At 45.6% G+C, this 18,903-nt stretch overlaps 1 protein-coding gene across 1 annotated transcript in view; it reads left to right on the forward strand.

Annotated features, from left to right (window-relative positions):
- ATG2A (autophagy related 2A) overlaps nt 1-18,903 on the forward strand; it is a 2,561,659-nt gene that overhangs the window by 1,244,695 nt on the left and 1,298,061 nt on the right. Inside the window, exon 25 of the mRNA XM_085625535.1 lies at nt 4,157-4,249. Coding sequence (XP_085481661.1) covers nt 4,157-4,249 — 93 coding nt within the window. The remainder of the gene's footprint in view (nt 1-4,156; nt 4,250-18,903) is intronic.

The raw sequence follows: 18,903 nt of genomic DNA on the forward strand, positions 1-18,903 counted from the left end.
CCTGCACCCTATCTTGGACTTCCGGAACGTCAATGGCTTCCTCCGGAAGGAGAAGTTCAAAATGCTGACTCTGGCTCAGGTCCTGGCTGCCCTTGACCCTGGAGACTGGATGGTAGCGTTGGACTTGCAGGATGCATATTTTCACACCCCCCTCCTGCCAGCCCACCGGCATTACCTGCGGTTCACGGTAGGCCAGGAGCATTTTCAGTTTGCTGTGCTCCCCTTCGGCCTTACCAGTGCCCCTCGGGTGTTCACGAAGGTGATGGCGGTGGTCGCAGCTCACCTGCGCAGGTCGGGGGTGCCAGTCTTCCCCCTACCTTGACGACTGGTTGTTGAAGGCGGGCTCGCCCCAGGCAGTCATCAACCACCTCCATACTACGGCCTACCTCCTGCATTTGCTGGCGTTCTCCGTCAACGTGCTGAAGTCGCACCTAAATCCCTCTCAAAAGCTCCTCTTCATCGGAGCGGTTCTGGATTTGACGCTGTTTCCGGTTTATCCTCCCGAGCAGCGAGTCCGGGATATTCAGGCTATGATTCCGATCTTTCAGCCTCTGTCCCGGGTTTCAGTCAGGATGACCCTCCGGCTCCTGGGCCCGATGGCCTCCTGCATCCTGCTGATGCAACATGCCAGTTGGCATATGCGGGCTCTGCAGTGGGACCTGAAGTTCCAGTGGGTGCAGCATCAGGGTAACCTGTCTGATCATGTCCAGCTCTCGGAGGGCACTGCACGATAATTGCAGTGGCGGATCACAAATCGCGATTGGGTCAATGGCAGATCCCTCTCCCTTCCCCAACCGGAGCACACAGTGGTGACGGATGCGTCCCTCCTGGGATGGGGAGGCCGCTTGGGAGAGGCAGAGATCAGAGGCCTCTGGTCTCTGGCCGAGTCCCGGCTCCATATCAACCTCTTGGAGCTTCGGGCGATCCGGCTTGCACTGAAAGCATTCTTTCCCTCTGTCCGGGGAAGTGTGGTGCAGGTGTTAACGGGCAACACCACTGCCATGTGGTATTGCAACAAACAGGGCGGGGTGGGGTCCTGGACCCTATGTCAGGAGGCTCTGCGCCTCTGGACATTGCTGGAACATCAAGGCATAACCTTGGTGGTTCAACACCTGGCAGGTTCTCTGAACGCCAGGCGGATGAACTCAGCCGTCGGTGCTTGATGGATCACGAATGGCGTCTGCACTCGGACGTGGCGGCAGGTCTCTTTCTGCAGTGTGGAGAGCCTTGGCTAGATCTATTCGCAAACGAAGAGAACGCGCAGTGTCAGCAGTTCTGCGCGTTGGAATTTCCAAGGTGGCACTCTCTCGGCAAAGCTTTTCGTCGCGAGTGGGAGTTGCGGTCTGTTGTACGCCTTTCCGCCTATACTACTTCTGCCCAGAGTGCTGAAGAAGATTCGGCGCGACCGGGCCCAAGTCATCCTTGTGGCTCCGGATTGGGCACGAAGATGCTGGTATCCTGAGCTACTCAGCATGGCGATCGATCCCCCGATCCGTCTGCCTCTTCAGGAGGATCTTCTTTTGCAGCAGCAGGGGACGGTCCTCCACCCGAACCTGTCCATCCTCCACCTCCATGCGTGGAGATTGAGCTGTGGCAGTTGACGGCCTTCGATCTTCCTCCCGAAGTCTGTGACGTCATTTTGGCAGCCAGGCGTCCCTCCACTAAAACGGTATACGCCTGCAGGTGGAACAAGTTTGTGTCATGGTGCACAGCAAAGTCTGCGGATCCCCTTTCTGCCCCTCTTTCGGAAGTTCTTCTGTTCCTTCTTTCTTTGGCCCAGCAGGGCTCTGCTCTGGGCACTATCAAAGGTTATCTTTCAGCCATCTCCGCCTTTTTGAGGCTTCCAGATCAGCCTTCTCTCTTTAAGTCCTCGGTTGTTAACCTTTTCCTTAAAGGCATTACACACACGTTTCCTCCTGTGCCGTTCATCATGCCTCAATGGGACTTGAACCTCGTTTTGACCTATCTGATATGCGCTCCTTTCGAGCCCCTTCAAACTTGTCCTTTGCGTCTTCTTACTCTTAAGACGGATTTCCTGGTCGCTACCACCTCTGCCAGGAGAGTGAGTGAGCTCCAGGCTCTTTCTTCCAAACCTCCTTTCCTTTCTGTTCATCTGGACTAGGTGGTGTTAAGGACCCGTCCTTCTTTTTTGCCAAAGGTGGACACGCCCTTCCACATCGGGCAGACCATCACTTTGCCTACCTTCTTTCCGCCTCCGCATCCTTCGAGGGAGGAAGAGAGGCTCTACCGTCTGGACCCAAAACGTGCGCTCGCATTCTATCTAAAGCATACCCAGCAGTTCCGGGTGGATGACCAGCTCTTTGTTGGCTACGTGGGCACCAAACAAGGTTGAGCTGTGCACAAACTGACCATCTCTCTGTGGGTCGTTCTGTGCATCAAAGCATGTTACTCCTTGGCTAAGAAGGAGACTCCTGTGGGGCTGCGTGCCCATTCTACCAGGGCAACTGCAGCCACTACTGCCTTGTGATGTGGCGTCTCCTTGCAGGACATTTGTCAGGCAGCTACGTGGGCCTCGCTGCACCAAGCATTACTGCCTTGACAGTCAGGTCCGGAGAGACGGCTTCTTTGGCCGTTCTGTTCTCTGTTTCTTTCTGGTGTAATCTATTCCCAGACCCACCACCGGTGTTGGTATTGCTGGGGTATCTATTCTAAGATAAGGAATCTATCACTAACATGTCTCTTTCAGATGCACAAGTTACTACTTGTGTAACGATATATCTGTAAGAGACATTAGTTAGTGATAGATTCCTTACCGCCCCACCCATCCTCCCTGTTCTGCGATCTGATTCTAGGGTTAAGGTCGTCCCCCTTTCAGGGCCCTAGTTTCAAGGCACCAGTGGTCAGTTTCTTGCATGGCTCTGCGTTCCTGACGCGGAAAGTCGTGTACAGAACTGACGTCAGCGCACATGGGTGGCGCCCAAGTAGTCTCTGTGACGTCATCTTGGTGCTTGTGACGCCAGTGATGGACGCGGAGCCGCACGACGCCACCTACTGACGTGCAGGGGTACTGCTACAAAAAACTTTCCGGATCCAGTCTGACGCCTGGGAATATTCTAAGGTAAGGAATCTATCACTAACTAATGTCTCTTACACAAGTAGTAACTTGTGCGCCGGTTCTTATATTTTGTTAAAGATAGTGACAATGTTACAGTAACTATAGAAATGGGTATAGTATATAATGCCGTATTATCTAGTCAATTCATTCCTAAAACATCTTGGTATGCAAAAAACAGAAATCGCTCCCAAGCCGTGGTAATAGGATGGCACACTTTCAAACATTTTAGGGTTACACAGTAACATCCGCCGTGACTTGGCATTCCATAAGTGCTGTGATAAACTTGCCATCCTTTATCATGGAACAATGTTGGCAAGTCTGCTTAATCACAAAGGTGTGCTAGAGTTAACTGAGCTTTGCTATGAACTCCTTCCTTTATTGCCTTCCCTTGTCATCCCTTCGGGGTGAGAAGAGTTAGTTATTGAGTGGTGCAGTCACCTGATTGGTTAACATCCTTTCTTTGCAATCCCTTTCCGAAGGTTGTGTTGCCTCCCAGCCTTACGTCTTCCTCTCTACAGTGCCCCTAATAATCTTCAGTTCATCTCATTATGCTGAAGCTCAGTCTCTGTTCCCTCTTCCTATTCGCATTTATGTGTGTTTTAACCATCACAATATTATTTGCCTCTGTGATCTTCATGTGAATTTATAAGGTAAGCTCTTACCGGGTCACAGCTAGAAGAAAATCACCCACAATCAGAGACACATTTCACTAGAGGGTAATATTTGCAAAATATCTGCACCTCCTAAAAACTTGTCTCTCCAAAACGGTGACAAATATTTGCATGTAAATGTCCTGTAAAACCTACAAAGAAATAGGAAATGTATCTGAATACTCATCACAGAGGCACGAGCATACTACAGTGGTTTCATATTGTCTCAACGGGAAGTTCAAATGCCATTTACTGGACCCCAATCTAAACTTGCATGAGTCTTACTTTGTCATTGTGTATCCTAATTGCTTGTCCCCCTGTTCACAACTTGATAAATGATACCTTCAGTCACCATGCTGAGTCAACACTGCTTTAAGGCGTTATTCTATGACCCTGTATTTTGACAGATTGCTTCTTTTTCTGTGCCTAGGCCGCTCTACCTTCCAGTGCGAGTTTTCATCACTGCTGAGACCTTTACCCTGTCCAGTAATATCATTGTGGATACAGCCACCTTCCTCCTGAGGTACGTGGAACTTCTATACCCTTAAAGTGTTTCAGTGTTTGCCTTTGCTTAGAATGTGCTAGACACGTTTCTGCACCATAGAGCTGAGAGTTGTAGTATTCCCACTTTGGAATGGGTGGGTGTACTCCTATACATTTGCAGGCATGAGCCTCATGTAATAGTGCAACGGATGTCTGGGACAGATGTTTGTGCTTTTTGCAAAGACATGACTTGAGAGTGGTTTTGAGCTATTTTTTGTGCACAGGGGATATTGTTTTCTTCCGTTGAACAGTGCTGAATATCCGCCTACTTTGCAGAGGAAATTGTTCTTAATGTTATTGACTGTTATTGACTCCTTGGCCCTGCATGCACTCTTGCCCTTATTATTATTGTAATCCCCTGAGCGTCTGGTAAATTACCCTAAATCTACCACCATTTTGCAGGCCTGTCAGAATCATCTGCAATTGCTGGCTGCTGATTTTAATTCACAGTTTTATAGATAGACAGTAGAAGGTGAGCAGCTGAGTAAGGGGTGTCAAGCCCACCGCCCTTTTTGTACAAGGATATTGTGACAATACTGCCCTGATATTAGTGTTATTCCTATCATGTTTTCGTTTAGGTTTATTAACAGAGCCTATCATATAAGAATATATGGAATATAGAATTATTTTTGTTCTTGTCCTGCACCAGCATGCTGCTTGTGGGGAGAAAGGGCTCCAAGAGAGATGGTGTGACATAGGTCATCACACTGGGAATGTGACTGATCATCGGATAAAGTAACCTATAGGGTTCCAGGATTCATCTGATGTGTCACCATTCACAAGAACATGTGAATGATCTCATGTCAAAAGTTGTTCAAATAGCATGAGTTTAACAGCACCGGTTTCGTTCAAGCTTCGAGGAAGGCAAGATTTAACACTCAGAGGGTTTCAAAAAGCAAACTGCAACTCTTTGTGTATCACATTTTTCTTTATTTGTATTTATTACAAGAAATATCATTTTGAACAAATGCCATTCATAGCTAAAGCTCAATACATCTTCCCCCAGATTTTCTCATTTTGAAAATTCCTGCAGACGTTGGAATAGAACCAGAAATTCTACACACAGTGTTGGCTCCCTAGTGGTAGCACCACTAGGGAGCCAACACTGTGTGCCAACACTGTGTGCCAACTCTGTTCCCTCGTGGCTGTCCCTCCACTAGATGTGACAGCATGGAGCCACATAAGGCACTCCCGAAAGCTGTGATATCAGTACCTGTTTTTCCATGCCCTATCATGGCAGCTCAACAACACTGCTATATTTAAAACCTTTGAAATTCTTAATTTTCGGTTAGATCTATGGGAGAAAAAGTAACATTTTATGGTAAACCGTTCTCTGTGTAAAGAGATGTTTTCTCAAACAAAGATTCTCCTCTGACAGTAACACTTTATCTCCAAAATGAATATTTGTTATTAAATGTAAACAAGAGGCTCACACTGCTATTGACATACATTTAGGCCAGATGTCGCATGGCGTGAACAGATAATGCTTTGAATTTGTGCTATTTCTTTTTATAAACATTTACTGCAAGCATAGATAGAAACATTGGCAGATATGTACAGTTACATACAGAATGTAGTCAGTGATGCATCAACATTTTGACTGATGTGCAATCTAATAAGTCATACCATCCTCAGAATAATCGTAGCACTTAAATAGAGGCCAGTGAATTACAGTTAGAATTATCTGGCACATTTCTGATGAATAATTCTTTCTGCATACTCTTCACCTTACGAATAGCCTTAGACCCCAGACTGGATCTTTGAGCTTTTTCCTTTAGCAATAGCTCTCCAGAGTCACAAGTTGGTAGCCCTGACCACACAGAAAATTACTATAAACAACACTACCTGGTATGCTGGCTTCAGTTCCTGTTTCTCCATGCCTACCGATGCGGGCCAAAGCTATTCTTCAGTTTTCACTGAATTAAACCAAAATGCAAAAAGCTTATCCAGCAGACTAGAACAAATGTAATTCTCTATATTCTTGATTTTCAAGCCCTGTTGACTTTGTTGCAAGCAGGTACCCCTCTCAAGCCCCATAACATACATGTAGTGCCTGACCAAGATTACTCCACATGTGATTCCTGTACCTCCTTGCATCCACAAGACATCAAAGAGTGAAATGCCAAGTTGTTCTTGGCTCGCGTCCATGAGGAGACTCCATATGATTCCTCTGTCCCCCCTCGAATAAGCCTTCTGTCCGGTACTGATCCTCTAAAGAGTCCTCACACAAAAAACACTAGAAACACCATAGAAAGGACAAGGACTTTTCCTCTTCTTCATTGTAGAAGAAACGGTCCTGCTGCCAGAAACACTCAATGAGTCGGCAGCACCATTCCTCGATGTTCGCTTATTTCTCAGCAGTTTCACAGTTTCTGACTCTATCCAGTGATCCATCTCAAGTCAAGGCCTTTAAGCAAGCCGTGTTGGGCCTTTTCAGACCTGCTCCTCCTCAGAGCTGCTCCTCATACATTTGGCCTGCTGCCAACTTCCAGTGGTGACTCAGACCCTTTGGGGCCAGTGATTCTGGTACTTTCAGGTGTCGTACAGACATTCTTTGTGCCTTCCCAGGCTCTGGCCTTGATGTCACTTTTGTAGAATATTTTATTTTGGTTACTGAAATATATCAGATACACTCCTCTTGCCCTTTATGCACTAGAGCTATGATCAGTCTATCTCCCACTGTACTCTCTAAAATTCTACACTGAGTTCACCAGTCCACACTGGAGATATTTCTTTCATAAGCTTCTTCAAAGACATACATGAATGGACTTCTACCTCCCACACCTCTTTCTGAAGAGCATCATTGCATCCATAGTAATAGCGGAAGCCTATACACTGTCCTGCAGTTCAAATTCTGATAGAGCCTTCTAACTGCAGATTCCTCACCTTGTGAAACCACCCACCCCCACCTTCAGGCCTTACACTTGATCTGGTCAACCTTCAGCAGTTGCCACCAATGGCTGTCCGTCTATGGTGCTCTGTACCAGATTCTATGTGCGCAGGCATATATAATAGTTACTACCCATGCGTGCTGAAATCAGTTCTTTTCTTTCTGCGTCACAAGAAGTGGATCCTGTGCTACCCCTCGTCTCAATGAGATACTTCTAGAATACAAATTCTCCAGTATTGGGGTAACTTTTATAGATTCACATGCTTGAATCATTCCCAGTCGTCGAAGTGGGAGTCCCACGGTACTTAAAAAGCAGTAAGTAATTACTCTAACATTAAAGTTAATAGAGAAAAACCATTCACTTTAATATCTCGTCCTAGTCATTAGATATAGTCCAAACTCCAGCCAATCAGGCGACAGCACCCTCTAGAACCCTCTCCACAGAGACTCCAGGCTCTCAGATTTTCTACCGCTCGTCGTGTGAAGGGAGTCTTCCTGAGCTCTGCTCAGTAATTCTACGTTACCTTCTGATTTCTTCAGATATTGCCTCTAAACATGTCTTCTTCAAAAAGATCTCCCTTCATGCATTGTGAGTCTTGTGGGAAATTAAGACTTCACTCAGATAATCCCTACAAGGAATGTATCTACTGCGTTCACCCAGACCATCAGGTGAGAAACTGCAATATTTGTAGAACATTTTCTCAAAAAACCTTGAGAGATGGAGAAGGACGTCTTCTTCTGTAGCTACAGAAGCTCAAGACAACGGATAATCCTTTATCTGATGAGGAGAGTGATTCCTCTTTATAGTCTACAGCGTCTAAAAAGAGAGCTAGTGAGGCGGAGCTGATTTCTCCTAAGGCTGCTAAGGTGTTGAAAAAACATCATCACACCTCAAAACAGGAAGATCAGCTTTCATCTTCAAAAAAGGAACCAGACACTCTTAGGGGTCAATATGTGCCTTCTACACCTTCAAAATCCTCTTAAAAATGAAGCAGGCGTCAAGGTCTCTTCCTGATAGTTTTTCCTCACAGAAAAGATTATCCGTCCATGAAGACGTCGATGATTCCTTCGTCGATGAGAACTTCCGTCGCCACGACTGCGATGATGAGATTGACTTACTCTTCTCCTCAGACCAAGATGATTATGTCGTCGGCATCTTCTCTGTCGACATTGGTATCCGTGAAGGTGAGACCGTCTTTGATGACAACTCGTAGACGGTAGCCTTGTCGACGGAGCTGAAGACTTCGGATTCAGATCCTCGTCGATGAAGTTCGTCGACGTCCAGACCGTCGACAGAAGAACTGTTGATGAAACCTTCCTCTTTGACATTCTCATCTGTGGTAGGCTTGACATCCTCGTCAATGCTTGTTCCATCGTCGGTTCTGGCCGCTTCTAAGGACAATTTAGGCCTGCCTAAGAGAAAGCCTTCTCAGGAGGTATTATTGCCTGTACACACCTCTCCAAGTAAGGTGTCTCCTTGTCCTCCAGAAGAAATGTTAGACTATGGAGCAGATGAAGAGGAATCAGATGATGATAGGTTTGGGGCAGCTCACAGTCCGTCCGAACTCCTTATAAAGTGCCAGGACGATGAAGATGAAGACTACGTATTTTACCCTGAAGTTACTAATCAAGAAAGATAAATGGAACAAACAATCCAAATGCCAATGTCTCTTGTCTCAAACTTGCAACATATGGTAGAGGATTTCTACCGCAGATTTCCTCCTTCGGAGCCGGCATCTTCCGTTCCTCAGACACCTATTCCGCAGCCTTCCTTGCTGATCAGATCCCCCCCCCCCTCCGGTTTTCCAGTACCTATTGTAACCCAACATCAGGACCAAGAGGTTCATACTACTGATGAAGAAAGAGAAGAGGGAGAGTTGGACGAGATATCCCTTCCTAACGAATTGGATGATTACCAGATCCAGACACCATTGCCTTCCACTCCACCTCCTATAGATTCACCACCTGAGGATATGGGAGAATTCCATACCCTTATGGAGAGAGCAGCGAATAAGTTTCAGCTTCCTATGGTCACTAAGCAGGCTGATTGTTTCTTATATGATTTGAAGGAACAAACTAAGAGACAAGTCCAATCTATCCCTATTGTAGACTTCATATGGCAGGAGGGCTTAAAGGTCATGAAGACACCAGCCTCAATTCCATCAGTGTTGCCTAAATTGGAAAAGAAATACAAGGCTCCAGATAATTATCCTGCCTGCCTTATCGGGCAACCTAAACCTGACTCTGTAATCTCACAGGCGGCACAACGCCGTGCCAGAAATCCTGCATGTCCATTATCGGCCCCTCCTGATAGAGATGGACGACGTCTCGATTCCATTGGCAGACATTTTTCCACCATGGCGGCAACAACTGTCAGAGCGGCAAATTCTCTCGCTATCTTAGGCATTTACAACCCTTAAATGTGGTCGGACATTTCGCCTTTTATAGAGATATTGCCGGACGAATCAAAGGCTGAAGCATTAAAGATTTTGCAGGAGGGAGAAAGAATCTCGGCTGAGATCATTGACTGCGCAGTGGATGTTTCTTCCACAGGATTCCGCCAACAGGCTGGGGCTGCAGTCCTGAGGCATCAGGGCTGGTTGAAGGCTACTTCTTTTAGACGAGAAGATCAAACAAAAGTGATCGACATTCCTTATGATTTCAGAATCCCTATTTGGCCAACACATAGACGAAGCCCTTCAGACCATAAAAAAGGATACGGATACTGAAAAGGCTCTCGGCACTCTTTAACTGAAAAAAAACGTTTGGGGAGCAAGAGGTCGTGGCTCGTCATCCTTTCGAGGAGGATACAACCAGTATAAACAATATCAACTGTACCAAGGTCAATCAAGGTACACATCTGCACAACAGCAACAGTCATTTAAGCAACCTCCTGCCGCTTCCTACAAACATTACAGAGGAAAGACTGCCTACAGAGGCAGAGATAACTCCAAGAAACAATGACAACCACCCACTGCCCACCACTTTTCCCACCAATCCAGTCAAGGTTGGTGGAAGAATTTCCTATTTCTTCTCCGAATGGTCTGCAATAACAATGGACAGATGGGTTTTGGACATAGTTTCCAGGGATCACACTTTGGAATTCTTAAAGATACCTCCAAATTACCCTCCCAGAGGTCCTCTTCCTGCTCATCTAAAGGAGCTTTTGTCCCAAATAAAAATAATGTTAAAGAAGGGAGCGATCGAAGTGGTACCGAATTTACAGAGGGGAACAGGGTTCTATTCAAGATTTTTCCTCATAAAGAAAAAATCAGGAGACTGGCGTCCCATTTTAAACCTTTTTTGCCTCAACAAAATTCTAAAAAAGAAATCCTTCCGGATGTTGTCTCTTTAGGAAGTGCTTCAATTGATAAAGCAGGAAGATTTCATGGCGACCCTCGACCTTCAGGATGCTTATTTTCATATCCCTATCCTCCCCAGACACATGAAATTCTTGCGCTTCAGAGTGGCTGGTAGAAATTTCCCCCCAAACATTCCTACCTTTTGGCCTTCGTTCAGTGCCCCGAGTGTTCACCAAGGTTCTAGCACCGGTGGCGGCCCGTCTTCGTCAGGATGGAGTCCAAATCTTCCTTTATCAGGACGATTGCCTCATAGAGGCAAAATCTTTTTTTAGTGGCAAGCAGTCACACTCAAAGATGTCTTTCTCTCTTCCAATCCTTGGGTCTCTCGATAAATCTACCAAAGTCTCAGTTAACCCCCTCAAAGGTGAAAACATTCTTAGGGTCAACCTTGGACGCTCATCAGGCTAAGGTCTTTGTCTCACAAGATGGACAACAAAAGTTTTACAAGTTAGCAACTTTACTGTTCACAAAAAAGTCCATTTCAGTCCGCAAGTTCAAATCGCTTCTGGGAATGTTGTCCTCTTGCATTCCCCTAGTTCCGGACTGTCTGCGAATGAGACTGTTGCATGAGGAGCTGGACAAGCAGTGGCTGCAGATCTTAGAGTCCTTTGATGATGTTATCAGAATAACACTTCAAATGAAAGAAGCGCACCTATGGTGGACACACATACCAAACAAAGCGGCAGGCCTGTCGTTCATTGTGGACGCAACAGATTTCACAATAACAACCGATGCATCCCTTGAAGGGTGGGGAGCACATCTAGAAGGACTGGGACAGTCAACAACGAACATTGCACATAAACCTCCTAGAGTTGAAGGCAATATTCCTGGCTCTGAAATCTTTTCTCTCTATAATATCAGGAGCTTCAGTATTAATTCGAACAGACAACACAAGCATGCATTATTTAAATAAACAAGGAGGGACAAGATCAACTATACTATCCCTTCAGGCACAGCAAATCTGGGATTGGGCTATACAACATCAGATAACTCAGACAGCAGTGCAGGTTCCAGGAGTGGCCAACATCCTAGCGGAATCTCTGAGCAGGTCAATTACAACCAACCACTAATGGGAACTTCAACAACCAGCGTTGGATTACATCTTTCGGTTGTGGGCCAAACCAAGTTTGTACCTATTTGCAACCAGTCGGAACCGCAAATGCCAATTCTTCGTCAGCTGGCTACCCCAACAGGGATCAAGTGGGAATGTGTTTTCGATAAACTGGTCAAAGATTTATGCTTCCGCTTGTCCTCTGATTCCTTTAGTCCCAAGGGTGCTTCGGAAGATGAGGAAAGAACCCTGTTGAATACTTCTCATAGCTCTCAGGTGGCCTCGCCAATTCTGTTTCACTGAGCTTCTGCTTCTATTGAAGTGCAAACCCAGACTGGTGTGCCCATTGCAGATCTTACTAACAGCAAACTGCAGGCATGTCTGCCATCCGGATCCAGCATCTCTGCGACTAGCAGCTTGGCTCCTGAATACTATGAGTTTTCCGACTTTATTATACCTTATGACTGTTGAGCGGTCCTAGCTAATGCCAGAGCACCCTCCACTATCAAGTCTTATACACGTGGAAGAGATTCTGTCATTGGCGTGAAACTTCTGAAGTGCACCCTATTCAGTCTTCGCCAGAACAATTGCTGCCTTTTTTCCTCCAATTGGCAAAATCTGGCCTTACTCATTCTGCTATTAAGGTATTCCTTGCCGCGATTTCCAGGTTTCAACGGTAAAAATGGATCACAGTCTCTTTGGTCATCAAGAATAATAAAACAATTTCCTAAGGGATTATTTAGAATGTTTCCTCCAATTAGGCGCCCTCCTCTGCCTTGGCATCTTAACATTGTATTAGCACAACTCATGAAAGCTCCGTTTGAGCCTATTCATAGAGCTGATCTTAAATTCATTTAATGTAAAACATCACTTCTACTGGCTTTTCGGCTAGACGAGTAAGCGGCATACATGCTTTCACTACTCTACATCCTTTCCTCCAGTTTACTAAGGACTCTGTTATACTTCAAACAAATCCTACCTTAATTCCTAAGGTCCCATCAGATTTTCACTTAAACGAACCAGTCATCCTAAATACATTTTTCCCTAATCCACAGACAACGGCGGAAAGGGCCTTACATTCTCTGGGTGTTAAGAGTGTATACAATTTTATTTACAAAAAACAGCCTGTATCCATAAGGTTGATTAGCTTTTTGTGGCCTATGGAAAAATCAGGAAAGGGTATCCAGTGACTAAACAAACTATAGCACGTTGGATTTCCTGTTCAATCCAATTTTGCCATCAACAAGCGGGCAAACCCCTGCATTTAACAGTGAAAGTGCATTCTATGAGAGCAGTCTCCTCATCTACAGCTCTCTTTGCCGATGTGCCTATTCAACAAATTTGCAGAGCAGCAACTTGGTCCAGCAGGCGCACTTTTACCAGGCATTACTGTCTGGAAGCTGCTAGTAATACTGATAAAGCGGTGGGACAGGCGGTGCTACATAATCTTTTTCTGTAAGGTGAGCCTCTATCCTTCCCACCTCCCTTTAAGTTTTAAAATTGCTATTTATATATATTTTTAAGGTCACTATGATTCTGATCATAGGCATTGTCAGATTACTATATAAGTATCTAAATATATAAATTAGTGTTTCGTAAGTGTGATATACACTGGGTGATGTACAGTTTCCTTTTGTAATCTGTGTACTATATTCTTTCTGTATGAACATTCATACCTATGTAATAACTGCTATCTACTCTTATTCAAGCATGTGAATCTATGAAAGATACCCCAATACTGGAGAAGAAAATAAGTTACTTACCTGTAAACTGTGGTTCTCCCGTATTGGTATCTTTCATAGATTTCACATGCAACCCACCCTCCTCCCCATAGAGGCTCCCCTGTTTTATTGTACGTTTATACTACACTTGTGCTCGGAAATATGAGAGCCTGGAGCCTCTGTGGAGAGGGTTCTAGAGGGTGCTGTCGCCTGATTGGCTGGAGTTTGGACCGTATCTAACGACTATGACGAGGTATTAAAGTGAAGAGTAATTACTTACTGCTTTTTATGTACCGTGAGACTCCCACTTTGACGACGGGAAATGATTCAAGCATGTAAATCTATGAAAGATACCAATACTGGAGAACGACAGTTTACAGTTAAGTAACTTATTTTCTTCTGTTATAAAACAGTGTGCTAGGGAAATATGTCACCTCCCAAATGTACATGGTTTAAACACTGTGGGGAATGCCGCAAACGAATGTTTGTGATTGACCTCTGGTTTGCCTGGGGTCGGACCATGATTCCAAGCCCTGCAGTGACTGTTCTATTATGTAGTCCAAGGTCATTGGAGACCAAGAAGCAAAGCTTTCTGTGGAGAACCACCGCAAGACATCGCACCAGGATTGGTCAAGGTCCAAGGTAGGGGCCCAGGCGGACTCCTGAGTCGCTCCCGTGACAGGTCGTCTTCACAAAATATATGAAAAGAAAATGGTATATAGTAGGGATCCATTATAACCTTTCTTCAATAAAATCATTAGTTTTCATTGGAAACCTTAGTTAATCAGACATTGCCTGCTGGTCAACACAATTTATTTGACTTCCTGAACAAAAAATATTTTTTCTTAATTTTCCATTATGCTACAATTACTCTGAACATTATACAAACATAAATGTACATATATTATGCAGTCATTAAACATTAAAAGGTTTACATAATACAATTTTGTTCATCGTCCCTCACTGTTAGTATATACAATATAGGTGTTTATCTAATAGTTTCAGTTCATAATCCAACTAGAGGTAGACATCATGGTAAGCAGTTATACAACGAACCCTCCGCTTATTGTTTTCTCCTTGCAAAGAAACGGAGTTAATCTGTAGTCCATTTTGTACAAAAGGGCCACTGTGCACTCCTTGGGCCTTTCTGCTCCTTCTCACCAGACACACCAGTAGTTTTGCCCCCTCTGTGGCTATGGTGGGGGCTTCTAATATAAGCAACAGCCCCAGCAGGTGCAACGATCACCCCAATCCTTTTGTGGCTGCGGTACCCCCAATAGAAGGCAACAGGCACAGCATGCAGCCTAGTCTTCTCCCCACATCTGCCCCACCCCCAAGCCTCTTTAGCATGCCCTTGACAGCACACAGCCACCTGGTCGAAGGCAATATATGACACTTTCTTCCAGGGTGGCAGGTGATGAATTTGGACAAGTGGGTCCTCCAAGTTGTGCAGCAGGGTTACGATGTATCATTTCTCAAGACCTTGCCTCATCCACTGTCCCCAGATCGGCTGGCGTAGCACTGCCTGCAGCTCTTGCAGCAACAAGTGCAGTATCGTTTGGCCAAAGGAGCCATAGAGAGGGTACAGAAGCCAAAAGATCATGGTTGTTATTGCCACCACTTTCCAGTGCCGAAAAAGGATGTGGGCCTCTTTCCCATTTTACACATTTGCCATTTCAATGACTTTTTTCAGAAAACAGGTTCTAGATGCTTACGCTGGCCCAGGTCTTGTCTGCCCTCGAACTTCGAGACTGAATGGTAGTGCTGGACCTGCAGGACACTAATTTTCACATCCCTGTTCTGCAGGCCAACAGGCATTACCTGTGGTTCACAGTAGGCCAGAAGCATTTTCAGCGTGCTGTGCTCCCTTTTGGTCTTACCAGCGCCCCTCAGGTGTACACAAACGCGATGGTGGTGCTAGCAACACATCTTTGGAGGCTTGTGTTCCCATCTTTCCCAGACACAATGACTGGCTTTTGAATGTGAGTTCCCCCTTTGCAGTCATCAACCACCTCCAAGCCACAGCAAACCTCCTGAAATCTTAAAGGTTCAGTACCAATGTGCCAAAGTCACATCTGACTATTTGCAGAGGTGTGGCTAACACCATGTCGCTGCAAGGCACTTCTTCCACAGGACAGAACACAGAACTCTGCATCTGGGTACTCCAAGCCCCATAAATCATCACAAGCTAGGTCCAGGAGGAGGTGTGGCTGACAGCATTGCGCTATCAACTGCTCTTTCAACTCCTGCGGCGTGGGCCACAGAAATCTCATCTGGGGACTCAAAGGCCATAAATCATCACACACTGAGACAAGGAGGAGGCATGGCCAACACCATTGTGCTATTAACTGATTCTTCCACTCCAGTGGCACGGGATGCAGGCGGGCGGCACCCATCAAACCCATGTGTGTCTGTCCGCAGTTGGACGAGGATGGGTCACCCACCTAACTCCTTGCCTCCGGTCATGCCTCATTTATTTGTATCTTTTTGTTGTTATAAACTTTGGAATTGGACCTTTTTTGGTTGTTGGACCCTAACAGTTTATTTGGTTTATATGAGCTTCACAGGGACTCACTCTATTTTTGCTGGGCTGTTTTAAACCTCATCTGCCACTACTGGATTACTATTGCAGCCAAACTTATTTTCTAGGACTAGACCCCTACGCAATTATTAGAGCTGACCCATGTGAATGAACTCTTATTCATAATTTAGCAGGATAATCTTGGGTTCCACCCGTGGACATTATACAGATCTCTTATTAGTAATGCAAATATGGCTGTTATTTGTACTAGTATTATTATGTTGTGATAGAAGTGTTGCTATTTGTCTTGATTTTTGTTGAGTCCTTCAAGTGGTTATTGCATGTACCGAGTTAAATTAAATCATATTTGGCAGTATTGTGCTCAGAAGACCAACAATATGTTTTTAGTGCATATGCTCTTGCAATAGTGATCCTCATTGATACCTTAATTGCTTTCTCAAATTAATCAAAGTTTCATTCTGGGCAAAAGGAAAGCAAATGATTGCCCTTGAGGCTCGGCCAAAAATATAAAGTTACATACATATTTGGTTACTCACTGTACCATAGATGCTGAGCAAACTGATAGAGGAGGTGGAAGCCTTGTTAAACCCTGACAAATCAGGGAATCAAGGGTGTGGAGCCAAGAGTAAGCCCAAAGTAGCACATATTTTAACCAAAGTCAGCAAACCCTATGGTAAACCACCTCAGAGGTGGGCAGAGGGGACTGCACTAAACCCAAATTGCAAATAGTTGCTAATCCTGATGCCACACTTGTGCCTACTAAAATCATACACCCCAGGATGTTCCCCAAACAGGCATGGCCGAATTGAGCAATAATACCTTACCTCAGCAGAAGCCCCAACACCTATAGCTAGATCTCAGAGCATAGCTTGCTCTAATAAATTTGAAGTTTTGTACATCGAAGAGGCCAAGGAGCTTCAACCTCCAACTGAGTACGTTATATTCTTCGACAGTATTCATAATACTAGTACATCCCAGTCCAAACCAGCCCCTGTTTTTAACATAGAGCAGATAATAATCCTTCTCACAGGTGAAGTCAGCTGTTTAAGTGTACTTGACCAACAAAATTGCTCCTGTTCATCTAGGTCTGCTCCCGGAGGAGATTCAGGTAAGGCCATTAACAATAGTTCTTAGTTGTCTGATACAATGGCATGCCACCAAGACATTAGTGTCCCAGATAGACTCAATGCTGGTGAGGTAGGGTCGGATGGTATATATAGGCGTACTTCAAAGAGGGTTGAGCCGGAAACACCTTCTCTGAGGGGATTAGCATTAACTTGAAACTCATCCCACACTTATAAGAAGTTGGTCTACCACCTATATTCAATCCCACAAAGACAAATGCCCCAACATAGCCAACTTAACCACAATCAGGGTAAATATTCCTTGTGACTTCCCTATGACAAACCTACCCAGCAAACATTGCACTAAGATGTTTATAATTAATGTACCACGACTAGCATCCGGATAAGAGAGGACCAAGGCTGATTAAAAAGCAACAAAATCATTAATTGGATCAGGCACATCAGACGTTGTTACTCTATTATTTGATCGGTTGTTATAGAGGCTAGATGTTGTTCTAATGGCCCTTCAGAATGCACTAAGGATAAGAGACTTGTGGATACCGAAGGGGCTTATTAACCTTGATTTAAGAGCTAAATTTCAGTCTGGTTCTGATATATGCTTTCAACTCAATGCCCCTAACCATATTAATCATTTGAACATCATGCACAGCAGTACATTTAACTCTGTGGCTAGCCTACCTACTCTGAGTATTGATCCTACTAGGGCCGTACCCAGCAGGGATCTTAATGCTATTGATTGAATCACACCACACAATTATATTACTCAGTCAGGGCCATTGACATCTTCTAGTAATTGTACTCCATGGAGCGGCTCAAACGAGCTCACTGGAACTAGATTTGAAATTGCCTCTTGGCTAGCAAATCGTGATGAACTTAGATATAGATTCTTGACTGAGGGCACCAGGTATGTGGATCTCTGTGTGAGTATCCATTTCTGTGTCTCTCTACTGCAATATTTTTGTGTTCCTGTCCTGACTGATGAGGTGAGCTCTAGTTGCAGTGGACGCGCACGGAGATCAGGAAACAGCCTTAGAGGAGGTGGAGTCAGTCAAGGAGGAGAGGGGAGGTGAGAGCCAAGAAGAAGCTGTGGGCGTTGTAAGACTTGAAAGACAAGCCTGGAGCAAAGGACGAGAGCTGCTTGCTGCCTTTTGGGTGGGTGCCGCGAAGATACTGGTGCTTCGGCCCCAGCCCATGGCCATCATTACTGCTCCACCCACACACTTGAACTTGGCATTTTGGCATTCCGTGGGTGACCATAGTGGCCGAACGGAGGTGTACAAATCGGATAAATCTGAGCTGCCGGAGACTAGAACACAGAACGGGGGCGGTGGTTGGGGGGCTGTCAGTTTTGGGAGCTTTGCTTCGTTTCACTTGCCCCACCTACCTCAGTCTGCACCAGCCTTTTCTGATCACCACGACCCACCAAAGCTCCCCCCATGTACCCCCCCTCCTCCCCCGAGCCCAGAGGTGAAGGTGGAATGTGGTTAGGGGGAAGTGGAAACTGGAGATCTGAAAGGATGAAAAGAGGCAGCAAATGCCAGCCAGAGAAGGACTCAGTGGCAGGTGTGGATGGCGCTGCGGGCTAGGTACCTCTGCTTAGGTCGAGCCCCTAGGCCTGCGGAAGTGACCCAGCTAGGTTTGGATGCAGCTTGTGGCCTGGGTGCTCTCCCGCCTCATGACTCCGCCAGTCCAGGGCATGCTCGTGCCCCTTCTCTACGAATTGTGGTTGCTCTCAACATTGGGGAGGTGAGGTGGTACCCACCTGAACTGATGAGAGGAGAAAGCTTACAGTGCCAAAGACCTGACAGCCTGGTGGACAGGAAGATCTGGAGACCGAAAAAGTGCACTTCCAGCACCCCACATAAGTTCAGCTGGTCTGTTCAGTCCGCCCAGACCATCCACTGAGTCTGTGGCGAGACCTGCAGCATATAGCCCAAATAAAATATAGCTCCAGCAGTATGAGGTGAGGGAAGGCCAGATGCC

Source organism: Triturus cristatus, chromosome 9 (genome assembly GCF_964204655.1).
Source record: "Triturus cristatus chromosome 9, aTriCri1.1, whole genome shotgun sequence".
Lineage (NCBI taxonomy): Eukaryota > Metazoa > Chordata > Amphibia > Caudata > Salamandridae > Triturus > Triturus cristatus.